Source organism: Moschus berezovskii, chromosome 8 (genome assembly GCF_049115385.1).
Source record: "Moschus berezovskii isolate FMDL1 chromosome 8, NW_MosBer_1.0, whole genome shotgun sequence".
Taxonomy (NCBI): Eukaryota; Metazoa; Chordata; class Mammalia; order Artiodactyla; family Moschidae; genus Moschus; species Moschus berezovskii.
Window position 1 is genome coordinate 65,264,475 of NC_142467.1, and position 27,749 is coordinate 65,292,223.

General features: G+C 51.0%; 1 protein-coding gene across 2 annotated transcripts; it reads left to right on the forward strand.

Annotated features, from left to right (window-relative positions):
* Positions 1-15,560: 15,560 nt before the first annotated feature.
* Positions 15,561-18,770, forward strand: TIFAB (TIFA inhibitor). Of its 2 annotated transcripts, XR_016037962.1 has the most exons (3): positions 15,561-15,696; positions 17,842-17,878; positions 18,268-18,381. XR_016037962.1 is itself a non-coding variant. In XM_055429116.2 (2 exons), the coding sequence occupies exon 2, from the start codon at positions 17,852-17,854 to the stop codon at positions 18,443-18,445; it is 594 nt and encodes a 197-aa protein (XP_055285091.1). In that variant the 5' UTR covers positions 15,561-15,696; positions 17,842-17,851; the 3' UTR covers positions 18,446-18,770. The 2 variants fall into 2 exon arrangements, 1 of the variants encoding a protein (XP_055285091.1); XM_055429116.2 differs by having other exon boundaries at positions 17,842-18,770.
* The last annotated feature ends 8,979 nt before the right edge of the window (positions 18,771-27,749 follow it).

Genomic DNA, 27,749 nt, shown 5'->3' on the forward strand with positions numbered 1-27,749 from the left:
CAGGCTGAGGCTAGCATTTACCAAGCCCTGGATCTGGTGTTTTAGCCAGGTTTCCAAGCCATGGCTTGTACTGAAGGCTCACGAAGTCTGCCACACTTGAGCCCAGAGCTCCCCGGGGTTTTATTGGAAGGTGTTGGAGGCATCCCCATGGTCTGTGGAAAGACCACCCACAATAAGTTTTCCCTCCAAATGGTTGACCCGCAATGGCTGTGGGCCTCACCTAGACACTGCAGCTCTGCAACATATGGGCCCACCAGAGACTGTGTGCCCATCTCAATGCCTGCTCACTCAGGCAGGTGGGTGGACAGGCAGAGGACCATACCTACACAGCAGGCACGCACTGGGTCAGTGGCCACCAAGCAGAAACAGTTATGCACCAGACCACTGGGTGACAGCTTCACCCAGCCTCACTGGTGATTTACGCTTCTCAAGGTGATGCAGTCCTAGGGAGCCTCTGGAAAACCACTTGGAGAGAGAGCTCTGGAGGCAGGATTTCTCATTTTCTCATCACTTTTCCATTTTCATGATATAGCTCCCTCCTGGGGCCAAGGGAAGGGGAAAACACTTTTTGTATTATATTAGCAGCCATGTGGAAAAGACATATTTCCCGGGACATTGGATTCAGGGTGAAGACGCACATTTGTAAAGCATATGTGAAAAATGTCATGCATGGAAGGTATGAAATATATGTTGTCGTGGCTCAGGCTAGTTTTGTGAGACGCCATAGGACAAGGAGAGCAAGGCCACTGGGGAGAACATGAGCTGCTGGCCTTGAGGGCGTGTCCAAGAGCAGGGCGCTGGACAGTGTTGGGAAAAGAGGTGGGTGGGCGTGGCTGCAGTGTATTTTCATATTTGCTGTCCTTGCATAAGGAGGATTGGAAGGCAGGTAGGACACTCTTACCTTTTGGGAAGAGGGGTGAGGGACTCTGAAAGCTACTCCTTTTTATCTTTTCAAAGATTGTGAATAATGTGAATATATAACCTTTTCAAAACATTGCATAAAAATAAAACAAATGGCTTTTTCACTTTGTGCCGCCATCTCAGAACAGACTAGAACCTTCAGAGAAAAACTGCATCTTTATTTTTAAAAAATATTTATTTATTTTTTAAACTCCACCGGGTTTTAGTTGGAGCATGCAGGACCTTTAGTTTCGGCATGTGGGATCTAGTTCCCTGACCAGGGATCAAACCCAGGTCACTTACATTGCAAACTCAGAGTCTCAGCCACTGGACCACCAGGGAAATGAAAGTCGCTCAGTTTGTGAACCCCATGGACTGTATAGTTCTCTAGAACTATAGAATCCAGGCTCTATAGACTCCATAGATTCTATAGAATTCTCCAGGCCAGAATACTGGAGTGGGTACCTTTTCCCTTCTCCAGCAGATCTTCCCAGCCCAGGGAGCGAACCCAGGTCTCCCACATTGCAGGTGGATTCTTTACCAGCTGAGCTATGAGGGAAGCTCTGGTATCTCAGACTTCCTCCCTCCCTTTCTCTGTACCCAGCGACTGGCCATCCGCCACCCTCCCGCGCACAGAGGCCTGTACCAAGCTGTGCGCAGCAGGCCAGCAGCTGCCACAGTGACCAAGCCCCTCTCTCAGGAAGCCTTTCCCCAGATAAACTGCAGTTCTCCTGCTGCTGTTTTAGGCTGCCCCCTTGTTCTGCTCTCTAAGAAGGCAGAGCCCTGATCATGGGGCTTTTCACTGTAGCAGGTTAGCAGTCAGTCTCCCTCCCTGGGAATAAATCTGTAGCAGTGGAGCCCAGCTCTCAGCTTTCATACCCTTGAGGAGTAGGCTAACGGGGCTGAAGAAAGACGACTCAACAGTCTCCCAATATCCGGTCTCCCTTTCTCCTATGATAAGAGAGCTGTCATTTGGTCCCTGAGCACACAGCCACCCAGCCTCCTTTGTAGCCAGGTCTAGCCCCTGGCTAAGGCCAGGCCACAAGGATGTGAATAGAAGTGATGTGGGCAATTTTCGGGATATGATAAAGGGAAAGGACATGCCATGTGCTTTTCCCTCTGCCCGACCCGAGCTGGTTGGAATGCAGACCTGGGCGGGGAGAGCCATCTGGAGCAACATGGATGAGGACAATACTTGGGACTGATAGAGTGACAGGATGGAAAGAACTCAGGTTGCTGACATCATGGAACAATCATTAGGAGACCTCGACTGCCTATACTTGGCCTATTAGGTAAGAGACAAATATGCTTCTTGTTGAAGCCTCTGCTTTATTGATTTTTATTTTAAAAATTTATTTAAACAGGTCTTAGTTGCAACAGGTCTTAGTTGTAGCACTTGGAAGCTTTTATTGTGGCATGTGGGGTCAAGCTCCCTGACCAGGGATCAAACCCAGGCCCCCCTACACTGGAAATACATGGTTTTAGCCACTGGACCACCAGGGAAGTCCTGGAACCATTGCTTTAGATCTGTGTTAAACCAATCAAACTTTCGTTATGCTGGAAAGAGAAGAGAGGGAGGGAAAAGGGAGAGAAAAGCAGTGTGGGAAGTCTGAAGAAGACGAGATAGGACATCACCACTTTGCCTCTCTTCATCTAGGTTCTGGCAATCAATACAGTCACACTCTGATGTGAAAGTGAAAGTCACTCAGTCACGACCAACTCTGCAACTCCATGCACTGTGGCCCCCCCAGGCTCCTCTGTCCATGGGGATTCGCCAGGCAAGAATACTGGAGTGGGTTGCCATGCCCTCCTCCAGGGGATCTTCCCAACCCAGGAACCAAACCCAGGTCTCCCACATTGCAGGCAGATTACTAACTGAGCCACCAGGGAAGCCTGGGAATACTGTGGGTAGCCTATCCCTTCTTCAGGGGATCTTCCTGACCCAGGAATTGAACTGGGGTCTTCTGCATTGCAGGCAGATTCTTTACCAACCGAGCTACCAGGGAAGCCCTGATGCCTTACATGCCTGACCTCAATCTCATTTCCTCCTCAAGCCCTCGCTATTTCATCAGTGGGAAACTGAGGATTGAAGAGCTTACAGAACTTGCTCAAGTCCCTTGATTCATTAGTGGTGGATATGGGATTAGGATTCAGTCCACCTGACACCCGAGCCACACTGCCTTCCAGAGACCCAGACTGCAGGTTCTCTGGGTATGGCACCATGCAGGCTGTATCCTGAACCTTCCTTCTCTGGTGATCTCCCTCATTCTGGGGGCAGAGACTACTTTCTTTATGAGGGGCTGTGGCTTGGGGTACTCAACAGGACAGGAGAGACAGGAAAAACAAGCTAAGTGATGAAATAAGCTAAGTGATGCCCCATCAACCCCAATAAACTTTGGGGCTTTGACAGGGTCAAGGGAGAGACTGGAGGGGAAGAGCCGGGGGACCTGGAGGTAATGATTATGGCAGAACCTTGGCGCGTGTGCGGAGGTTGAGGAAGCAGCAGCCTCCTCCTTCTCTAGTTTTCTGACATCTGGCTCCCTCGAGCTTGAGTGAGGCTTTGCTCGTGTACGTCCCCATCTTGAGATGCCCCTTCCTCCTCATTAATTTAGTCAACTCCTACTGGTTCTTCAAGATTGGCCTTGCCATCATCTCCTTGAGGAAGCCCTCCTAATCCCCCTAGGCTGGTTCTTGGCACATTGCTGGGACTCCCCTGTCCTCATGCTTCCCTCCTGGGTCCTACTGGGTGGTACCTGTCTGAGAGTCTGTCTTCTGCATGCACCTGGACCTCCTTGAGGGCAGAGCGTGTCTTCATGTGCTTGATCACTGCAGAGCCTATCCAGGGCTGGGTGCAGAGGAGGCCACTTTCCTTTGAGTCCTGCCTGCTACTTGGGAAGAGGTCCAGGAGCCCCATGTGGAAATACTCATAAATGAGCTGTCACTTGGCTCTAGACGCATGCCGGGGTAGTGTCCTGAGTGGGGAAGTCTGGCAAGCCTCTGTTCTGTGCGTGGAAACAACTATCGGCCCCCATGGGCTCAGAGTACATTGGGGTGGTCCAGGAGCCCCAAAGCCTACGGATCCTACTACCCCCAAAGCCTCTACTCCCCAGAAGTTTCCATGATCCATCTGTTTGTCCCAGCCTGAAATGCAGGTCATGTGGGGTCTGTCTTCCATTCCAAAGTGAGGTTTCGGTCTTTCACTGGTTTTGAAATTCCAATTTGTATTAAGCTGGTAAAGGAGAATTAAAAGCAGACAATTTAATTTTGCAACACAAAGCCACAGAAATTGCTGGAGGGCTTTCCCTTTGTTTTGGCAAAATCAAGCCTGGTTGCACCACGTGTGGTGATGGCAGCTTCCCGAGGTGGCAATTGAGGCTCCCGGCCCCAGAACTGGGCCCGGCTATTTTTCTTGGCACCAGAAGCCTCCCGTGATTTAGCATTCTTCCCAGGAAATTCGGGTCCTTCTCCAGCTCCTGATGACTATTCCAGATGCGGGAGTCAGCTTGAGGTGTGAGAGGCAGAGGGAGCGGGTTGACTTTGAGGACAGGCCTACCCCAAGCGCCCTCTACTGGCGGCACTCTGCATCCTAGAGATTAGTTTTCCCTGTGGGTGTTATCCACCAGTGTGAAGAATCAGTCTTCTAGGAAGAGCTCTAAATTACGAGCAAATCAAAAGTTGGGAAGTGCTTTGAATCTCTGGGTTTTGTGTGTCTCCTGCATCAGGGGTTCAGAACTCTGCTCATGGGCTCTGAGTCTGGGGCCCAAATCTGCAAAAAATAGTGCTCGATGGTGGTAGTCTGGCCACAGGTTTACTTAGAAACCCAAGGTAGCAAAACCATAATAGTGACAACCCTTACTTTTAAAATCTGTGACATCAGGAACACTGGGAAAGTGCAGAGCGCAGGAGCACAGGACCCCACTCACAGGCGGAAAACAGCCGGCGGGTGCCTGATAACGACCCACTGCACACACGGATGATTCATGGGTCCGCCCACTAACACCTCCCTGAGATTTATATTGTTAGAAAACAATCCACACTGCTGAGAGTGCAGCGTGTTATTTTAAATGAAGAGTATTTCTGTTAAACAATATAAAGATGGGAACGTGAAATTAATGAAACCTACAAGGTGAATTTGAATGCTTTTTTGTTTTGCATTATAGCCAAGGTAAGTAACTTATTTTTTTCAACCAATTATGGTCAAATATCGGAGAAGGCAATGGCAAGCCACTCCAGTACTATTGCCTAGAAAATCCCATGGATGGAGGAGCCTGGTAGGCTGCAGTCCGTGGGGTCGCTAAGGGTCAGACACGACTGAGCGACTTCACTTTCACTTTTCACTTTCCACTTTCACACATTGGAGAAGGAAATGGCAACCCACTCCAGTGTTCTTGCCTGGAGAATCCCAGGGACGGGGGAGCCTGGTGGGCTTCCGTCTATGGGGTCACACAGAGTCGGACACGACTGAAGTGACTTAGCAGTAGCAGCAGCATGGTCAAATATGATAAACTGTCACCATCAACCATACATCTTATTTTCAGATAACTATTTGAAAGAAAACTGGATATCCACATGAAGCTGGACTCTGGGCTCCTACACTACCCAGTATATAAAACTTACCTCAGGGACCTGGTGGTCCAGTCTTTAAGAACTCACCTGCCAATGCTGGGGACATGGGTTTGATCCCTGGTCCGGGAAGATACCACATGCTTCAGAGCAGTGAAGCCTGTGTGACACACAACCAAAGCCCATGTGTCCTAGAGACCTTGCTCTGCAACAAGAGAAGCCACGCAGTGAGAAGCCCACGCATCGCGATGAAGAACAACCTCAGCTTGAGGCAACTAGAAAAAGCCTGTGAGCTGCAACAAAGATCCAGTGCAGACAAAAATAAATAAAATAAACATCTGTGATGGTTAATTTAAAAACTAAAATTCCCTCAAAATAAGTTAAAGACCTAAATGGAAGAACCCAAACTATACAACTCTTAGAGTATGTGCTTCATGACATTGGATTGGGCAATAACTTCTTGGAAGTGAAGTGAAGTTGCTCAGTTGTGTCCGACTCTTCACGACCCCATGCACTGTAGCCTATCAGGCTCCTCCATCCATGGGATTTTCCAGGCAAGAGTACTGGAGTGGGGTGCCATCGCCTTCTCCAGAGGATCTGCCCCACCCAGGGATCGAACCCGGGTCACATTGCAGGCAGACGCTTTACCATCTGAGCCACCAGGGAAGCCCAGGCAACGAAAGAAAAAACAGGTCCCTTGGACTACATCAAAATCTTAAATTTCTGTGCATCAAAGGACACAACAGAGAGAAAAGGTAACCCACAGAATGGAAGAAAATATTTGTGTATTCCGTATCTAACAAGGGGTTAATATCCAGAATCTGTAAAGAACTCCTATAACTTAATAACAAATAACTTGATTAAAAAATGGGCAAAGGACTTAAAGTAGACATTTCTCCAAAGACAATAAATAAATGGCCAACAGCATATCAAAGATATTCAACATCACTAATCGGGGAAGTGCAAATCAAAACCACAGTGATATATTCCCTCACACCTATTAGAATAGCTACTATAAAATACAAGGATGTAGAAAAATTGCAAGCCTTCTGCACTGTTGGTAGGAATGTAAAATGGTGTGGCCACTATGGAAAACAGTAGGGCATTTCCTCAACATATTAAACACAGAATTAACATATGATCCAGCAATTCCACTGCTTCATATATCCAAAAGAACTGAAAACAATGTATCAAACAGGTATTTATGCATATTGTTCCCAGCAACATTGTTAACAACAGCCTAGAGTAGAAGCAACCCAAATGTCCATTGACAGATTAATAAGCAAAATGTGGTATATGCATACAGTCTTAAAATGAGTGAATTCAGACACATGCTACAACATGAGTGAACCTTAAAGATATTATGTCAAGTGACATATGCTGATCACACAAAAGGACAAGCACTGTGTGATTCCCCTTATATGAGGTATCTAGAATAGTCCAGCCCACAGAAACAAGTAGAATGGTGGTTGCCAGGGGCTAGAGGGAAAGAGAAATGGAGTGTTGCTGTTTAATGGGTTTAAAGTTTCAGTTTTGCAAGATGAAACGGTTCTGGAGATTGGACAACAATGTGAATGCGCTTAACCCTACTGCACTGAGTACTTCAAATGGCTAAAACGGGAGACTGTGTTATGTGTATTTGACCACAATCTAAAGAGAGATAACTATTTGCAGAGGAACAGTTTTTATTGTTGTTGTTCTTTGTTTTCTTTGTCCTCCTGTTATCAGATCTACATGGAGTACTTCTAGGCACCAGGAACCATCTAAATTGCCACACAGAGCTTTTTTCATGGTGTGTTAAAAATCTGCCTTTGAAGACATGCTAATTTCAGAATACGTTTTATTTCTAAAATTTAGTCAAAGTATTTATGCTAGGCTTTTACCTCACTTAATTAAAAACAAAAAGCCCCTGTTTGATGTGTGTTGTGCTGTGTTTAAGGCCATCTTTCCTGGCCAGATGCACTCTTTAAATAAGACCAAGCTGTGTTTCTTCAATATGGGTTCTTGACTGAGAAAGAAAGAAGGCCTTGGCAAAACCTTTTCACCAGGTGAAGTGGAACCCTCTGCAAATGTTAAACAAAGACACTGGCTATAGGGCCTGGAGGTTGCACAGCGATGATTATCCTCTTTCTACAGAGGAGGACTCCGAGGCCCAGCGAGGAAAAGTGACTTGCTACAAAGTATGTCTGCGGCAGAGTCAAGGCTGTGCTCCCGGACAGGGCTCCTTCCCTGCCCTCTGGCCCACAGCTGATCCTCGGATGCTGTGGGTGCAGGAGGGGATAGCACTAGGCCAGGATGCAAGACACCTCCTCCTTCCGCAAGCAGCCCAAGGGACAGTGCTATAGCTCAGTGGGAAAAAAGGCAGTAAAAGCAAGAGGTAGTTGCTAGGCTTGCTGGTACTGGCTCCAAGTGGCCTGACTGTCTCACCCCAAGGTGACAGCCCAGAAGGCCTCGGAACTCCCAGACACCCTGTCCCCAGGGCCTGCCTGAGGCATTGGTCAGGGCTCCACTGTTGGGTTTAGCGTAAAGGAAAACTGACACGTATTAAGAATCTAGAACAATACGTTCATTGTGCTTAGCGATGACCCCTGGAATAGGGGTGTGAGCACGGGCAGAATGCTCACTGTCTCTGACTCCTGACGCTGGCCAGCCCCACCTGTGCAAGGAGGACTCCTCCGTCTGGGAGGAATGCAGCAGGGATAAGCAACCGGGGCTGCCCCTCCCCCCACCCCATAGCCATTCACTTCACCCAGCCCAGACCAGCCATCAGAAGGTTGGAACCCAAGGTCCAGGGAGGGGAAGGGCTTGCCTCTTGGAAGCACAGGAGTTGAGCACAACGATCTGAAGATCAGATGACAGCTTGAGAGGCAGCTCCATGACTTGCTATATGGGTGATCTTGAGTTACTTAATTGGGCTTCTACATTCTCGTCTGTGAAATAGGATTAATACTGGGACCTCTCTCACAAAGGCAGTGAGGATTAAATAAGACAGTTCACGGGAGGGCTTAGCACAGGACTCGGCATATAGTCAGGACTCACTCAGTGCTAACTTCGTTATTGTTTTAAAGTTCAAATGCACCATTACTGCTGTTGTTACCATTCGTGTTAGCCAAGTGCATAGAGCAAGGTGTGACAGAACCCCTCCAGTGGCTGGGTACCTGACTTCACCTCCCTCCACCAGGCACCACCCCACCAGGTTCCACCTGGCCAGCTCCGAGTCATTCTGCATGAGTCAACACAGTGTCCCCTGGAGGAGGGCTGCCCCTGTGCTCGCCACACTGGCAGTACAGATGTCCCTCCTGGGGTTCACGTTCTGTGCGTCCCTCACAGCATCATCTCTAGAAGTGACAGGTAATTGTTTTCTCACCTGACAGCTCAGAGGGGGCAGAGCACACTTTGTCCTGATGGTCATGGCACTACCGCTCCATCTCTATCCAACGCCCAGAGCGCTTGCCCACATGGGTGCTAAGTCGCTCCAGTCGTGTCTGACTCTTTGTGACCCTGTGGGCCTGTAGCCCACCAGGCTCCTCAGTCCGTGGGATTCTCCAGGCAAGAATACTAGAGTGGGTTGCCATGCCCTCCTCCAGGGGATCTTCCCGACTGCGGGATCGAACCCGTCTCCTGCATTGCAGGTGGATTCTTTACTGCTGAGCCACTGGGGAAGCCTGTCCTTGGATGCTTCTTAAGTGCCAAGTGCAGGCCTGGGCTGAGTGTGGCATCTTCACTTCCCCATGTGGTAGCCCTCCTTGCAGAGGATCATGGCTACTCCATTCTACAGACAAGGGAGCAGACCTGGCCTCTCGCCCTCACTGAGCTGTGCACTGTTTGACCTGCACAGGGGGCCTCACCTTTCTGGGCCTGCCTGTCCCTGCACCTGCTCTGTAACAGACCGCTGCTCCGCTCCGTGTGGCCTCTGGCTTCCTGCTTTATCTCCACGCTCAGAGTTGGTGTGCTCTGGTGAGATTTGCTATAACTCCACCTTTGGGCCATTTCAGGGCATTCTGAACCAGAGAATCGTGGACCATCTTCCCCTCTTTCCTTAGCAGGCCCATAAATGGCTCCCCTGGACTCGCACTGTCCACCCTGTCCTCCTAGAATGGGCTGTCACTTGGGTTTTGGGATGCTGCCCCCTGGTGGCCAGAAGCTATAAGGACATGAGGTGGGGGTGGGGGGGAGGTGGGGGTGGGGGGGTGGAGGTGGGGGAGGTGGGGGAGGTGGGGGGTTGGGGGGTGGGGGGGTGGCAGCCCCATTGGCTTGGCGGGCTGAGTGCACTGCCAGCCAGACAGCCGGAGCACACACTTAGAGAAGGCAGGGCGGTTGGACCCCAGAGAACACCACCCATGAGGCACAGTGGCTTCATGTTTAAGCCGGAGTGTAACAGACTGGGCCGAAATCCTGCTTCTGACATTTCCCAGACCTGTGATCTTAATTAATCAACTAATTGCTGTGAACCTCAGCTACTTTGTATAATGAGTAGCCTTCTCCTCCTGGGTTAGAGCCCTGTGCCCCTGCCATAACCTGGAGATTCTTTCTAGAGCATCCGTTTTACTTCATTATCATTGAAAAATGGAATTTCTATTGACTTTGTGCAAATTATATACTCAATTCAAAAATCATGGTTGTTTTAAGCAAAACCTGAAGGCTTCTGAGAATCTGGGGTTCGTACAGGCTGTGAGTTGGGTCCGCCAGCCCCTCTCCCCAGGACGCATCTTCACTGGACTCTGCTACTCTACCAACCCTCCCCACGTGCTTGGCGTTTTGCACACGTCTCATTTAGCCCTCACGCAGCAACAGATTATCCTCATTTTACAGGCCAGAATTCAGGTTCAGAGAGGTTGAGTAACTTGTTTGAGTGCACACAGTTGCCACAAAAAGGAGCCAAGCCTCAGACCAGAGTCTGACACCAGTCCTCTCCTGCCCACCACAGTAGGAGTCCTGGAAGGTGTCCTTCCATCCCTGAGCTCTCCAAGGAGCACAGCTGGGGACATTTGCTCACTGACGTACACTCCAAAGGGCCACAACACCAACTGAAGGAGGCCATTCTAGCCAAGGGGGCCGAGCAGAGCAGCCAGCGCTTCCATTTCCCCCACTCTCACCCTCCCTGGCTCTCACCCTGCCCTCCGGGGAAAGGCCAGACCAACGGTTACCAGCACGACTTCCTGCTGGTCCTCAGGAGATGTAGCCTGAGCGGTTCTTCCTTTAAAAAAATTTTTTTTTCTTAATTTGGCTGCACTGGGGTTTAGTTGCAGCATGTGAGATCTTGTTTCCTGACCAAGGATTGAACCCAGGCCCACCTGCACTGGGAGCACAGAGTCTTATCCACTGGTCCACCAGGGAAGTCCCCAGTTCTTTCTCTTGTCCGATAAATTCCCTGGCTGTTTCAGTTCTCTCTCTTGCCGGGAACTGCTTTGAACTGAGTTACTGAGGGAACTCAGGGGCCACGAGCAATCTCTTCCTCCCACCCACTCTCCCATGCCAGAGCTGGAATTGTGGACACAGCCTTTTTCTTACTGAAGTCTGTTTCCAGGGGGCAATGAGGAGAGGTGGCCCATGCCCTGGGAAAAAAACTAAAGCATGGAGAGAGGGTAGGACTCAACCAAGGTCATACACCTAGGAACAGCACAGCCCCTGCCATGCTTCTTCCTGGAGCCCATCTCTGCTGGCGGGAAGAAATACCTGAGCATCACCAAGACGGGAAGGCAGTGTATGTGAGGAACCCGGGGGAGGAGGTCAGGGTACAGAGGCACGCAGCTGGCTGGTAGTCTGTACTAGGCAGACCCACAGGCAGAGAAGAAAGGCTCTGGAACGTGGCCAGCCACCTTCCACTCAGCAGGCTCAGTCCCAGGTGTGTCTGCAGACCTTAAAGCACCCCAGAGTGGCCATCTGGACTTCTGGTTATCAATCCATCCATCCATCAGGGAGGTGAAGCTGTACTGAGAAGGGTTATGGTGCTGGCAAGAGCCCGGGGTCTAGCCTGACTGCCTGCCCCTGGTCCCTCTCCCTCGCTGCCATTGGAACCACTGCATGCAAGGAGGCTGCCATGTGATGATGAAAACAGAGATCAGGGTGATGCTTCTACTAGCCAAGCAAAGCCAAAGATTGCCAGCAAAGCTCAGCACTTAGGTGAGAGGCCGAGGACAGAGTCTCCCTCAAAAGAAACTAGTTCTGTTGAAACAGACTTGGACTTTTAGCCCCCAGGATTTTGAGACAGTACATGTCTCTATTTAAGCCACCCCATTTGTGGTTCTTTGTTATGGCTGCCCCAGTAAACAAATACACCAGTGAATACCTCTCCATAGAGATCATTCAATATTCTGACCTCTATTACCATAGGCTAGTTTTTGCGTTTCATCTGCTCTTGCATTTCATGTAATCATACTGTCTGTATCACTTGTGCCTGGTTTCTTTTGCTCTCCAAAATGGTCCTAAGATCCATCTCCATTGTTGCAGGTATCACTGGTTCATTCTCTTTTTTTACTGCTGTGCAGTGTTTCACTGTATGCATATTATACAATTTGTTTATCCGTTTTCCTTTTAATGGACCTTTGGGCTGTTTCCAGTTTGGGGTTAATAGGATAAAAACTGCTATGAACATTCTGGTACAGGTCTTTTTGCGGCATATGTAGTGAGATTGTTTCTGCTGTTTTTCTCTTGCTTTTTTGACAGTTAAACTGTGGTGTTGGAGAAGACTCTTGAGAGTCCTTTGGACTGAAAGATCAAACTAGTCAATCATAAAGGAACTCAATCCTGAGTATTCATTGGAGGGACTGATGCTGAAGCTGAAGCTCCAATACTTTGGCCACCTGATGTGAAGAGCCAATTCATTGGAAAAGGCCCTGATGCTGGGAAAGATTGAAGGCAGGAGGAGAAAGGGATGACAGAGGATGAGATGGTTGGATGGCATCACCGACTCAATGGACATGAGTTTGAGCAAGCTCCAGGAGATGGTGATGGACAGGGAGTCCTGATGTGCTGCAGTCCATGGGTCGCAAAGAGTCAGACACAATTGAGTGACTGAACAACCTGTAGCTTAGCATGCCTAGTATTTTTTTGTTGTTGTTAATCATAGAACACTGTCACTGAGAAGTTGTAGGGGCTCTGTATGATGTTAACTTGGTCTAGCAAAAGTCTTTCTTTTTCTTCTAGAAGGCAGTTAGAGAAGAGAGATTGGGATCATCTGGGGCCAGGCTTCCACCTTCTTAAGACCTGGTCTAATTTGGTTTGTCCTTAGTCCCCGTGTACTGTACAGGGTCTCATTTGAAAGTCTGGGGGATTTTTTAGCGGGTGCCCCTCTTCCCTGGTTGGACCTGACCTCCAAGTTTGGTCTCCCAGCACCAAGAGACAGCCACACCCTCTGCTGAGCCTCTTATTCTTTGAGCTCTTGCATTTATTTGGTTCCTTGGTTTCTCATTCCTCCTGCTTTGAGACCAGCAGGCATCTTGAAGGTAGAACAGAATATGAGCTCACTTCTCTGCATGCTATTTTATCCAGGTGCTTAGCTTGAGGATTCCGTGGACTGTACAGTCCATGTGGTCGCAAAGAGTAGGACACGACTGAGAGACTTTCACTTTCACTTGGCTTCTCAAGGGCTGAGTCCCAGTTTGTGCCTCCCTTGTCTGGGGAGACCCTTGAGAATCTCAGTGGCCACTCTTTGCTCAGCCTGCAGGCCTGCATCACTTTCAAAGTGGCAAATGTCTCACAAGGAAGAGGGGTAGCAAGTCAGGCTTAAATAAATGGACTTTCCTGGGTCTTCCCTGGCGATCCAGGAGTTAAGATCTCCTTCCAATGCATGAGGTATGTGTTCAATCACTGGTCCGAGAGCTGGGATTCCACGTGCATCATGGCCAAAAAGAAGAAAACAGCCAGAACATAAAACAGAAGCAACATTATAACAAACTCAATAAAGTCTTTAAAAATGGTCTGCATCAAAAATAAATCTTAAAAAAATTAAAGTAAATGGGCTTTTCTTTTCAGTGGGGGCCTGGCCCCTCAAGTCTAGCTGCCTTGTTGCTCTCCAATATCTTCAAACAAATCTTTTAAAAAACCTACCATTTACAATTGCTCTTAGTGGGAAGGTTAGTCTGTCAGCACCTATTTCATGGTGGGAGTTGAAATCTCATCATTGATTATTTATGTCAGCTCCCATCTGTTGAGTTCGGTTCTGTATTCCAGGTACAGAATTCCTAAGCTTTTTAATGCTTTTCAAAAAAGGAATCCTCAGAACAGACCATTGAGGTAGGTGCTATGGCTGTCCCCATTTCACGGTGGAGAACCTGAGTCAGGAAAGGTGAAAAGACTGGCCCAGGATCAGGCAATCATAAAAAAGTTACAGAACTTGAATCCAGACACCAAAGCCAACCTTTAACTGCTAGACAACCAGCCTCTCCAGTCTAGCTTTGAGGTTAAGAGCTGGCTCTGCTGCTGCTGCTGCTAAGTCACTTCAGTTGTGTCCGACTCTGTGTGACCCCGTAGACAGCCTCCTACCAGGCTCCCCCGTCCCTGGGATTCTCCAGGCAAGAACACTGGAGTGGGTTGCCATTTCCTTCTCCAATGTGTGAAAGTGGAAAGTGAAAGTGAAGTCGCTCAGTCTTGTCCGACCCTTAGCGACCCCATGGACTGCAGTCCACCAGGCTCCTCCATCCATGGGATTTTCCAGGCAAGAGTACTAGAGTGGGGTGCCATTGCCTTCTCCGAAGAGCTGGCTCTAGGGACACCTTTCTCCATGAAGCCCTCCTAGAATACTCCAAATGTCTCTCTCACCCCTGCTCTTCTATTGCAATGACTGTGTGTGCCAAGATCTCCATGTGCTTGCACTGAGAATGTTGGCATCCTGGGTATCCTGAAGGTGCACTCCCTGAGGGCGGGCCTCACACACACGCCTGGCGCAGCTCACGCAGATTGGAGCTCAGAGAGAGAGAGCACGTGGAGGAGATGGAATACTGAGAGGCAGCTTGGTTCATTGCTGGGGCGGGTATAGTTCCCGTCTCTGGGGGAGAGTCACAGGCGGGGGTGGGCAGGGATGGATGACTGTTTTCAGAGCTCTCCATTTCTCCTTCCTACTAATGAAGGAAACAACTTGCTGAGAATAGAGGGTGCAGGCTAGGAGTCCTGAATAGTCCCCACAGAGACTTAGCCCCAGTGTGTGGCCTGCTGAAATCTCTGGGGCCACAAGGGTAACATGAGGTGGAAGTAAGCAGCGGGCCTGGGGGTCCAGGAGGCAGATTGGAGAGGCACCCACTGGCTGATAGGAGTGGCCCAGCCTACAACACTTACCTGTATAGTCTCCAAGAATCCTCAGGATAGCCCGGGTTTGATGCGAAAAAAGTGAAAGGATGATGTTGTTTACTTATTCTGGGACCTTGGACCCCTTGTTTGCCCCCTGTATAAGATGGGCACATGTCTCTTGCCAGCTCAGCTAGTCGGTGGGTACAATGGAAGGAAGGCCACACTGGCAGACCAGGTAGAACTGCACCAGCTGAAGGGTCCCGCTGTAGTAACCAGGTCACTTCCAGGATGGCCAGACCCCACAGTGCTGGGCACACATCCATCCTGGTCTGATCCAGGCTGCTCCCAAAGGCCAGCGGGGCTGACTCCAGATGGGTGGACATAGGAGGGGGCCCTCCTGCTGTCCTACTGTGGGAGAGGCCACCCGCCGTGAGCAGCTGTTTTCTCCTTCCTTGAAGGCCCTGTCCTTTCCTGAGACACTCAATGGGCCACCACTTTGCCTACAGCTCCCTCAGCCACCACCAGTCCAGCCACAGTGGCCCCCTCACAGCCTCCCACATGCAGTGGGGATGCCCCTCACTGGCCATCTGTCCAAAAGGGCTCCCCTTTCTAACAGGCCTGGGATGCTTTCCCCCCGACACACCCCACACCTGGCAGGGGAGAAGAGGAACTCAGCTGACACCGTGGAAACATTCTCAAGGTCCCAGGGCCTGCCGAGATGAAACCCAGGAGGGAACTCAGAGGCCTCTCCTAGCCACGGTCCCATGGGGTTTTCAACCTCTCAGCAGCGGGGTTGCACTTCTGCAACAGGAAATTACACTTCCAGTTTCTTTCCTAAAGGGAAGAAGGAAGAGAGCAACAAAGTCGATGCGCATGGTGACGTATCACCTCCCCAAACCGCAGTTGTCATTGCCATCCCCAGGCCTGCCCCAGCCCAGACTCACATGCCCCCCACCCCGGGGAGCTCACAGCTGCTGTCCCAGAGCTAGATGCACCCCAGGAAGTAAGGTAGGTGGAGGGGCTTGAACTTAAACTTGAGGGCAGCAGGGCGGGGAGCAGGGCCCCTGCAGGCTCCTCGCCAGGCACACACCCCAGAATAACTGGAGAAAGGAGAAGAGCTCTGCAAGGCCAGGGGGATTGCTATGGAATCTGGAGTTCCCAGCGAAGCAGAGTAAGGTTACAGGAACAGTGGTGAACCCTTCTTTCCAAGGGATTCTCTTAGGGTCCCTAGGCCATGGGACTGGTTCCTAGAAATGAACCCCGAGTTTCTGACGGGCCTGAAGATTTAGACATCCAGCTCAGCTGTTCTTGTACTTCTATAAATGAAAGTAAATAGGCCCGGTGTACACACACCTGAAGGAGAGGCTTTCTGCAGGAATACTGGGGCCAGACGGGGGATGTGAATGGGGTGTGGGGGGGCGGTGTGTGTGTATGCATGAGGGAAAATGGGGTGTCCTAAGGGCTCACCACTCACTGTCAGATTGAGAGGCTCTCATCATTACTTCACCAAAAGACAGGGGGTCCAGAGTTTGTAGGGCATTGAAGCCTGTCCCACAGCCTTTAAGGACCAGACTCTCACATGGGGTTGCTCTAGACTTGATTTTGCATGATTTTCACGTGTGAGCCTCTTCTCATTTAGCTATTTGGCAAATGTGCCTCCAGACACTTGCTGTGGCCCAGTCCTGTCTGTACTAGGCAGTGGGACTCAGGGCGTGGAGGCAGTTCTACCCTCAGGAGGTCTCAGGGACAACAGAGAAGATGGGACAAGGACCCACATCACTGACACACAATGGAAAGGGGGCAGCCCTGGGGGGAGTCTCCTTGTTGCAAGGGTCAGAGTGTAGACAGAGGAAAAGAGCCTCATGGGAGAGGTCACATATGAACCAGGCCTTTAAAGATAGGCAGTTTGGGATGGAAGATGTGTTTTCAGGAAAGAAAGAACTGTAAGCAAAAGCCTGGAGCTGGAAAAAGCATACAGTTAGCTATTCAGATCCACTCAGCCTTCATTTCTTGCAGAAGGTGGTGGCAGGTCCTGGGCCATCTGGGGTTGGTACACATGCCAGGGAGTTGATGTTCCTCAGCTCCATGGGGGAACAGAGCCTCCCTGCATGTTCCAGTTAGATTCTGAAGGACAAATTTCTGGCAATAAAGTTGCTGGGGCAAGGGACATGTGCTTTGCACATGGGCAGATATGGCCAGTTGACTTCCAGGGAGCCCCTATCAGTCCTGAGAGAGATCTCAGCTCTTGCCAAGTGCATCCTCAGGACCCGTCTTCTGCTCCAGACAGTGAGGAGCAGATGTTCGCAGCATTAGCGTCCATAGGAGCACTTAGAATGTGCTTGTTGCTGCTGTTCAGTCACTCAGTCCTGTCCAGCTCTTTGAGATCTCATGGACTGCAGCACATCAGACTTCCCCGTCCTTCACCAACTCCCGGAGCCTGCTTAAACTCACTTCCATTGAATCAGTGATGCCATCCAACCATCTCATCCTCTGGAATGTGCTAGGTGTTTTTGTTCTTCCTTGGGGTGTCCAGGCACCCTTTCACATCTCCCAGGAGCAGGCAAGTCTTCCCTCTTCTGGGTCCCTCCTTAACGCCGGGAGCTAGAAGCCCCTTCTCCTTATGCAGCTGGGTGCTCCTGTTGATCTGCTCATCCCAGCAGCTGGTCAGTGCCTGGCTCAGAGGAGGGCTCGGCAAGTGTTTGTCATGTGACTGTAGGATACAAGGAAGGTGGATCCTATCTTCCATCCTTCTTTTCCCAGGAAGCCAGGCAAATTGTCCCCAAATGCCAGTATGGCATCAAAACCCCACCACACAGGCTGGTGTGCCTTGGACTTTGCAAGGACAAGGATGCATGCACCTATGTTACATTAAAGAGAACTAAAATTTAGAGAGTGAGTGGCATGCCCTACTAACTCACAGCATGTTAGGGATGAAGTTGAGGCTAGAAACAGTGGGCCTGGGCTTCACCAGCTCTGGCCATGGCTGCAACCTGGCTGGAGCAGAGTGACCACACCCACACTCAATGCCCGGCTCTTCTTGGCTGGAGGTGACCGGGGATCCCTTAGCGGGGCAAGCATGTCTGGGCTCAAGGAGTCACAGAGGGAGTGACTGCCACCACTCAGGCCTGTGCATCTGTGTTCCATCTTTCCCAGGCTCCTGTCCATGGAGAGGCCCCTCACAGTCCTTCGGGTGAGCCTGCACCACCCCACGCCGGGCTCTGCCACCTTTGCTTATGTCCCTCCTCAGCTGGAGCATGACACCAGCCCGCTGCTGGTGGGCAGGGGCCCGGACGCCCACCTCCGGCTGCAGCTCCCTCGCCTCTCCCGCCAGCACCTGTCACTGGAGCCCTACCTGGAGAAGGGCGGCGCCAGGCTAGCCTTCAGCCTGAAGGCCCTGAGCCGCAAGGGCAGCGTGTGGGTCAACGGGCTGACGCTGAGGTTCCTGGAGCAGGTCCCCCTGCGTGCCGTCAACAGAGTTGCCTTCTCTGGCATCCAGATGGTGGTCCGCATCGAGGGAGGCACCTCCCTGGAGGCCTTTGTCTGCTGCTTCCATCTCAGCCCCTTGCCTCTGATTTACAGGCTCCACGCCGAGGAGACAGACGAACGGGAAAGCGTGCCCCAGGAGCAGCCTCCCCCAGGTTCCGGGCAGGGGGCTCCAGATCACCTGGGGTTTCTCCACAGCCCTCTCCAGCCCAGCCCTGGAGGAGCGCCAGAAATACCGCTCCTGAGGGACCCCCTGGACGGTGCGCTCAGCTAGCCCCGCCGGCCACCCTGGAGCACGCCTCAGCTGAAACGGGACTTGCAATATTCAGGCTACATCATGCCAGGTTGACAGGCCAGGCCCACATAATAATGAACCGATTCTGCAAACATGAATGGCCAGGGGTGAGGGGAGTGCCCTCCACGGCCACAGCTATGTGAGGTAACAGGAGCTTCATATACTTTTAAAGGCCCTGAGGGATTCTGGGAGCCTCCCTCGGTGTTTCCCCACATGTCCCCCTCTCCTCTGACTAGGAGTTACTTTATGTCGCTAATTTTGTGTGCCGTTTAAGAGTTGGAGTTTGAGGTTTCACCAGGAATGCAGGGACACATGTAACAATTACGTTTGTGGTAGCTCGGGGTTACCTTGGGCTTTCAAATACCCACAGGCTCTCGGGGGCTTAGGGAAGCCTGTGTTTAATAAACTGCAAGTATTTCATTAAACTGGCATGCCCAACAGGATTCCCTGATCCCCCAGATGGGCCGCATGCACGCCACGTCGTCACGCAGAGGTGGGGGCGGGAAATAGAGAAGAGGTGTAAGAGGAAATTGGAGAGGCGGGGGCTCGCATCTCTGGAAGGTAGAGTCCAGGGTTTCCTGGGGATGGGGAGCTGGGGGCTGGGCCTGCTCGGGAATTCACTGTCACCGTAACCGCCTCATCCTCATGGCCCCTCACTCTCACCTGTGGCTCGAAGTCTTGGAGGACCAGAGAGCAGAGGTCTTCAGGGGAAGGTATATCCCCACAGCAATGGGCTCTTCCAGGACTAACTCCATGAGAAGGAGGGGGGGGAGGCTGTGGTAGAATGCAGTTCACGACTCAAGGGTGGCTCATGTTCCCCTGAGGGTGGACTAGCAGGGGATCAAGCATGGGCTCATTTCTCAGTGAATGTTGGGAGGCAAGTGCTGGGGAGCAGGGCATAAGCAGCCACACTCCATGCCATCCTGGGGATGGGGAGTGTGGTTTAGAAACCATGCTCACCTATGTAACGAAAGGAGGGGCCTCAGACCCAGACGGTTGCCATCAGCCTAGACCCTGTTCTGTGATATCCGAGGCCCTGAAGCTGCCCATTGGCTGGCTCACAGTCCAAGTCTATAACCACCTTCAACAAGGTTTTCAACATTCTCCACTTCCCGCCCAAGAAGAGAGATCCTTTTGCACCCAGGCTGCAAGAAATTTCCACTGCACTGCCAGGTCTGACATCATCTCCCTGGGAAAGATATCAGTGGGCAGGACCCAGGCTGCTCTGACTCGGGAAGATTCTATTTTACAGGGAGTGAGGCAGACACACTCAATTCACAGCCGCAAGGCAGGAGAGGATGAGTGATGTAAGAGAAAGGGGCTGTCCAAAGCTGTGAATGGCCCAGGGGGCTCCCAAAGCAGTCCTTCACTCAATCATTCATCAGACTTTCACCAAGCACCAATGCTGTGCAAAGCCCCAGGAACCAGCAATGAACAGGCTGACCAAGCCCCTGCCCTCAAGGAGTTTACAGGGGACTCAGTAAAGACATGCATTCTGGAGTTAACTCACTGTAGGCAATGCTAGAGACCTGTGTTTTCTCTCTCTTCACACTGGGGTGATTAACCTCAGCTCTCCTCTTAAGTGGCCATGTCTGGCGAGTACTTGCTATGTGCTCAGCACTCTGCTAGGTGCTCTGTGCATTCCCCCATTCAATCTCCACAACACCCAGAAAGACAACGGTATTAGCCACACTGTACAAATGAGGAAACTGAGGCTCAGAAAGGTGAAGTGTCTTGCTCAACATCATGCCACTCGCAAGCTATGTGATCTCAGGCAAGTGACTTAGCTCTACTTTTGTCTCTCCATTTACCCTGGAAAATGGGTAAGATGATAGCACCTCCCTGCTGGAGCCGTTGTGAGGGTGTTAGGAGGTGGCATACATAAAGCCTCTAGGGCAGCGCCTGGCACACAGTGGGTGCTCAGTAAGCGTTAGCTTCTATTGCGAGACCTGAGAGAGGGCAACATAGGTCCTGACCCAAGAGCTCGCTTAGATAGGTATATGGAGTGAGAGAAGTTTAGGAGCTGGGGAGACTGACTCCAGAGCCCGAGGACTTGTCCATATTCTGTGATTCCTTAGTGAAAAATTTTGTCTTAGCCATGGACTAGTGGGCAGTCAGGAGTGGGTTTAAGATAAATGTTGGCACCAGAAGGCCCACTCTGTGGAGTTTGTAGAATGGGAAACACAAGGGTCAAGTCTGGTGAGCAGCAGAAGCCATGTATGGTGTGGTCTGACAAAGCCCACTGGTTTGGAACTGCCTTCATTTTTCATACAACAATCCCTCCAGAGACCAAACTGTCCCTCAAACTATGCATTAGGGAGCAGCAGCCCTTCTCATGCAGAACTGAGAAGCCACTGCCTGGAGACTGAACATCAAAGGCGGAAGAAGAGCAGAAGCTGGCTGGTGGCTCCCCAGAGTCCCCAGGGTGCAGCTCCCAAGCTCCACCAAGGAAACTCTGCTGAACACAGAGAGTCCTCTCCCCTCCAGGAAGTGAACCCATCCCAGCTGGGGGCCTAGGAGAGGGAGCAGCCTGCCTCCTCCCTTCAGGTGTTTCTAAATTGGGGTGAAGTCTGTGAGGCCCTCTGGGCCCCAGGATGGACCACACAGAGGGCCAGAGGAGGGCAAGACCAGAGACAGGGTGGAAGGGAGTCAAGAAACACCTGGCTTGTTGTTTTCAGACCCCACCTGTTTGTGAAGTCCCCTCCAGAAACTCACTGCCTGCCTCCTAGCCTGTTTCCAAGACAGCAAAGCTCCACTCCATGCAAGCCTCCATTTTTCTTGGGTAGAAACCATTTCAATCACCAGAGCCCGACACCCACCCCCTTTCTCATCTAGCTGTCTAGTCTAGCTATCTCATCTAGCTAGTTAGAGCTATCAGGTTGGCTTCAGGCCCTGGTTCGTGAACGTGATACCCCTTTTCTTTGCTGCTCACCCCGAGCAGGGTGTTGAGCCCCTCTCAACAGCGTCCTCTGCCTTCTCTCATCTTCCATACACAGGGCAGCCCACATGGCTCAGAGGCGTGCATGAGAGCACACACACACACACGCACGCACTCACACTGTGCTGGCTCCACTCTGGGGCTCTGCAGTCAGGCTGCTTTCTGGGTGAGAATTCTTGCTCCACGCTTTCTACCTCTGTGATCTTGGACAAATGACTGAATCTCCTGGTACCTCAGTTTCTTCTTCGGGAAAATGACAGCTCTGAGAAGGTAAAATGAGGCACAGCATACAAACCATCTAGTGCAGTGTCTGGCACACAGGAAGTGCTCTATAGGATGGCTTTCATTGTTCGATCTAGCGGAATGAATGGAATGCCTGTAGAACCATGGACTCAGCTTAGACACACACACACACATCTGCTGCAAAGTGCTACATCAATTACATTCAGGTGTATCCCAGAGTGCTACAATTCTCTAAGACAACATCTGGAAATTTAGAAATCATTCCTTGTGCCCTTTCAGGCACTGTAACCCCTACATTCCTCTGCTTTTCCAAAAAGGAAAGTCTGCTCAACCCATCTGTGAGTCACTGTGCCGCCTCGAGGAGGGATGACACAAGAGAGAGACACAAGAAGTCTCCATAAACAGCCCCAGTGCAGGGCTGCGAGGCACGAAGAAGCCAGGAAGTTGTCGTGGCGGCAAATTCAGCAGACAGTGAGGTCCTGGCCATGGCCCAGCACGGCTATTCTCTCCCAGCAACAGAGTGCTGTGCCCACGGAGTCCATGTCTCTCTCCCGTGAGAGCCCAAGCTCTGTACAGACAAGAACCCTGGGTTGTTGTTGCTGGTTTCCTGATGGCCATCACAGAGCTGGGCAGGCGGGTGTGGGCAGACAGGCAGACGTGGTCAGGAAAGCAGTCACCTTGATAGTGCTAGGGCTTGAGCTGGGCCTCTCAGGGCCAGCGAGGGCAGGACCAAGGCCTGCAGTGGGCAGGGCTGGGACCAGAAGGCTGCCATGCCGAGGGTAGACAGTAAGTCTCATCTGCTAGGCTGGTGAGAGGGTTGCCCTGGGGCAGCCCAGACCCTCTGGTTGGGGCAGGACAAGGCTAGTTCTTCTGCCTAGTTCTTGAGCCTCTGCTGCCCAAACTTAATCCAGACTCTAGGTTTTTGAAACTCTGTGTGATGACTACAGCAGAGAAGGCAATGGCACCCCACTCAGTACTCCTGCGTGAAAAATCCCATAGACAGAGGAGCCTGGTGGGGCTCCCATGGGGTCGCTAAGAGTCGGACACGACTGAGCGACTTCACTTGCACTTTTCAGTTTCATACATTGGAGAAGGAAATGGCAGCCACTCCAGTGTTCTTGCCTGGAGAATCCCAGGGACAGGGGAGCCTGTTGGGCTGCCGTCTATGGGGTCACACAGAGTCGGACAAGACTGAAGCGACTTAGCATCAGCAGCAGCAGTGACTACAGAGGAAGGTTGACTGATCTGACAGAGCCCCACATCACCAACAGACAGCTCTCATCCAGCATTTCCTGCCCCAGACAGGGGCATGTAGGTGTCCCCAGGAGACACCCTGGGTGAGCACCCAGCCACAGCACCACAGCAGTCATGGGTTGGGCTGGCTGGATTGAGTCTGGGCCTGGGGTCCACACAGACCTCCTCTCCCAAACATGCACTAGGAAACATGGCCTCCCTGAAGCGAGACTCCTTACAGGCCAGATTGTGTCTTAAAGAGATTCCCTGTTTTTTTTTTTTGTGTGTGTGTGTGTGTGTGTGTTAGTTGCTCAGTCGTGCCCGACTCTTTGCGACCCCATGGACTCTAGTCTGCCAGGCTCCTCTGTCCATGGAGATTCTCCAGGCAAGAATACTGGAGTGGGTTGCCAGTTCCTTCTTCAGGGGAACTTCCTGATCCAGGGATGGAACACAGGTCTCCCATATCGCAGGCAGATTCTTTACCATCTGAGTCAGGGAAGCCTGCTAAGATCTCTCCCTGCTGGAGGCATCTACGTTGTCAAGGGACGGATTGGGGAGGGCAGGGCTTGCCAGTGGTAACCCTACCCATTAAAGGTTCCACAGTAGGCCAATCAAGGAAACAGCTTCTTTTCCCTTCCAATGGATGATGACTGCGTAAATGTTTGCCATGTGACCAGAGAGAGTTGAGACAGGACCTGAGAATGGCTTCTTCCCATAGCCGCCCGCTGAGTGGCCAGGCTGTAGGCAGCAAACAGACGCGCAGAAGCAATAAACTCCATGCTGCGTGAACGGCTCGTTGTCACCTCCATGGCCTTTGGCGGTGCTGATGCTGCCATCGGGTTAGCTGGGCTCTGAATCACTGAGGTCCCCCTGCCTGCTCAGAGCTCACCCCGTGCCCCAGGCAGGCACCAACCACACCAGGCCCCCAAGCCAGGCAAGGCTTTGGGGTGAGGAGTAAACTAAGCTGGCTCCTCCACCTTTAGGAGGAGACTTGGAAGTTAATAAACTCTGTTCACATTGCAGGTTGTGGTCCCTCTTACCTTGAAAGTGAACTCACAGGCGGATTAAAGTGAAATAAAATCTACCATTTGAGTTACATTCTCAGCTGATTGGAAACATGCATTACCTCCCCATGACCGGGCCGTGAGAAGGGAAGTTATTATCTTTCTTTAGAGTTTGTAAACTCTTTATGGCTGAGGCAGCTTTAATCCTGCAGGGGGGAAAAAAAGTGATCCGGGAATAAATTGCTCTCATTTACCTTTGTTTTCCAATCATACGCTCCAGTGGGAACAAAACATCCTAAGTGAATGGATGGGGGGGAGCCAGGTGATCCTCGACAGAAGAGTTTAATTATTTTCTTCTTTATGCACGTGAGTTGAAAGGGCTTTATATTGCCATTTGGCAGGGGGGGCTTGAGCCACAAAAATGTATGTTCCCGCAGCAATGTCAGCAGAGTCGAGCTGTTCCTATCTCTGCCTCCATTTCCCCACAATGCCTACCTGTTTAAGGGGCTCAGTGCCAGTCACGGGGGGACAAGAAAGAAGAGATCCAAGAGAGGGCACTTATGAGTCAAAATCAAACCACAATCCGGACAGGAGGGAGAAACTGTGGGATCTGGAGTTGTGGAGGGGGCTTTCTTTCCCCCTCAGTTGTCCCTCTGATCCCCTCGGTGTTACCTGACACAGAGCTTACATAGAGTAGGTACTGAGCAACACCATCAGGACGCTCCGGCTCTGCGCCAAACACTTCAACTGCTGCAAGGAACCCCAGCTGGGCTGTCTGCCTCACTTTCCTTTAAAGATGTGGAGGCAGAGGGTAGGGGGTGGGGAATCTTCAGAATAAAGCAGAGACAAGGGCCTTTGGAGAGAAAGTTCAGCCAGGCAGCCAGCCATGGGGTTTCCGTAATTGCTTCTCCGAGGGATGAGGATGCTGTGATCTCATTCTTTCGTTCATTGGCCTCTTGCTCACATAGGCTGGTAAGATGGACCCTTATGTTCACCTTGCTTGCAGGGGAGGTGGGGAGGGAGTTCCAGGGAGGGTATCAGTCAGGATCCAGTCAAGAAAATTTAAAAAAAAAAACACTCTGAATATTTAAAAAATTTGAATCAAGACATTGGGCACACGGGGAGTGGAATGGCCGAAAAGCCACATAGGCAGTGCAGTGCAGAGATCAACAGGAACAGGAAGTGCTACTGCTGCTAGCCCCCATCCTGGGGCTGCATGGTCACCTGCAAGAGACCATGTTACCAGAGAGGGTGCTATGCAGCACAGAGCTAGAACTGCCCAAGAAGCTGGGAACTTTGAGACAGAAGCTGTCCGGAGGAAGTGAAGTCCCTGCCAGATACTCTTCCCCAAGATGCCCAGAGAAAGTACAAAACATGCAGGCTTCTCCCTCTCCTATGGGAGACCAGAGGCTAATGAACAGCCTAGCATTTGCAGCCTGCGGGGCCCACTCCACTGCAGGACAGAGCAGAGGAGGGAAGGGGGAGCAAGAAAGCTCGCTCAAGGAGTGTGCCCATCTCAGCCCCCCCACCCTGAAGCCCTAGTGAAAGTGAGACCGTTAGTCGCTCAGTCGTGTCCAACTCTTTGCAATCCCATGGACTATAGCCCACCAGGTTCCTCTGTTCATAGAGTTCTCCAGGCAAGAATACTGGAGTGGGTAACCATTCCCTTCTCCAGGGGGATCTTCCCAACCCAGGGATCGAACATGGGTCTCCCCCATTGCAGGCAGATTCTTTACTATGTGAACCACCAGGGAAGTCCTGGAGCCCTAGGGTGGCCACCAAAAATGGAGAGGAGATGGGGGTGGGGGCACAGCACTGAGGGCTCCCAGGGACGTCTTGAAGGCAACTGGCAAATACAAATCCCCCTCCACCACTGTCACCCCACTGAGTGTGACCTTCAGAGTCTGCAAGAAAGGAAGGTGGAGGGCACAAAGGACATGTCCAGGACAGCAGATGTGGCCTGGCTTGGCCCGCACAGTCCTGCCGGGATGTCTGCTTTGACACGCCCCTTCCTCTCCTACCTGAGAGGCAGGGCAGTAGAGCAGGGTCCAGACCCCCACCGCCCTCCACTTACTGACCCTGAAACTGCCTTCCTCTCCCAGGCCATTTTCCTTCATGTATAACGGGGGGACACAATTAGTACCTACTCCACCTCTGTGAAGACTGAAACACACAGTCTGTACAAGATCTCAGTACCTTCCTTGGAAATGCTCAGTAAATGCCAGCCATTTCTTATTCAACATGAACCACCACCGATCCCTAAACAGTCGTCCCTCCCAAAAGCCTCTTTGACTTTTCTCCACAAAAAGCCAGCTCCCTCCCAGTTCCAAGACAGTGTTGGGATACTCAGAGGGAATTTCCAGGCATGATCCATTGAACAAAAGGTATTTCCTCAGCTGAGCATATGTGTACTTGCTGTGTCCTCTGTATCATGCCGGCACCACCCCCAGCAGAGCCCTGACAGCAACTGTCTGCAGATCAAACAGCCATCTGGCACACAGTAGGTCCTTGGTAAGTGTCTATAGACTTCAAGAATTTGCATGGGGTAATAGCAGACTTTTAGGGAATGAGGCTTTGAGAAACACGTCAAACCACAACAAAGATGGTGGTTAAGAGGTTAACATGCATTTTAACAACTAATTGATCAGAATGAGAAGAGTCCAACAGGTTTTTCTGTTTCTAGAAGTGTCCATGGTGCAACGTGACCACTAAGCCTTTTGCTTCTCGGAAGCATACACATACAGTGCAGGGCTCCCACGCTGGAGCTCTGACCTAGGAACCCTGGAAGCAGGCAAGTTGGACACGTGACATTGGAGGCTTCCAGAACCAGTGCTGGGCCTCATTACTGAGGAACACATGGTCCCCTGTGGCACTCGCTGGAGGCTAGAGAGGGAAGCTAGTCATCAAGGGCACCATCTTTCGGTTTTCCATTCCTCTTCCCCTGGGTCTGTGGTTGCTGCGCAGACTTCAAGCTGCATCATCAGGAAAGCCTCCTGTGGTCTGACTTCTCCTTCCCCAACACACACACACACGCACGCATGCACACATACTCACACGCACACGCCTGCGTCTGGGCTTTCTCAAGTGCTTCAGGTAATGTGTTGGTTAGAAAACTGAGAGGTAATGATGAGCTGTGAATTTTGCTCCTTTCAGTTAAAGAAAGAGAAATACCTTCACTTGAGGGTCTCAGCATGCTTTACAAACCAGAGTGGATGTTTTGGCTCAGTTCGGGAGAAATTCAGAAGCCAAGGAGATCGCATAAGAGGAATGGTAGGGGCCATTCGGAAAAGACCAGAGTGTTCTGGATAACAAAATGCTGTATACCCTGGATACGAGGTCCTGGGAATGCTGAAGAGCTAAGTCTGATGGAGAAAGCAGTGGGTTGAAAGCAGGACTTTCATTGTGGCCATAAGAGTCACCAAAAGCTCCACATGCCTCACTTTGCCAGTCTCAACAATTGGGGATGTTCTGGTTAATGTTCAACAGCTGGCTCTCTGAGTGGTTCATGAAGTCTGGGTGTAGTGTTGACCAAGCTCTGATTTCCATGGTGTACATTCTCCAACTGTGGTCAGTTTCAAGGTATCAAGATGACATCACTGAACTTGGATTTGGAAAGAGACGCACAGTGAGCACATCCTTTCATAGCATTTCCGTCATACAGATACAGTTTACAAGAGCATGCTGCTGCTGCTAAGTCACTTCAGTCGTGTCTGACTCTGTGTGACCCCATAGACGGAAGCCCACCAGGCTCCCCCATCCCTGGGATTCTCCAGGCAAGAACATTGGAGTGGGTTCCACTAAAATAATTAGGAAGTTGTGAGTTTTGATTATTTATTAACTTTATATATAATATAGTTTATTTAAC

Excerpts from the sequence above, each read along its gene's own strand:
- TIFAB (XM_055429116.2), top strand. The coding sequence starts at position 17,852 with ATGGAGAGGCCCCTCACAGTCCTTCGGGTGAGCCTGCACCACCCCACG.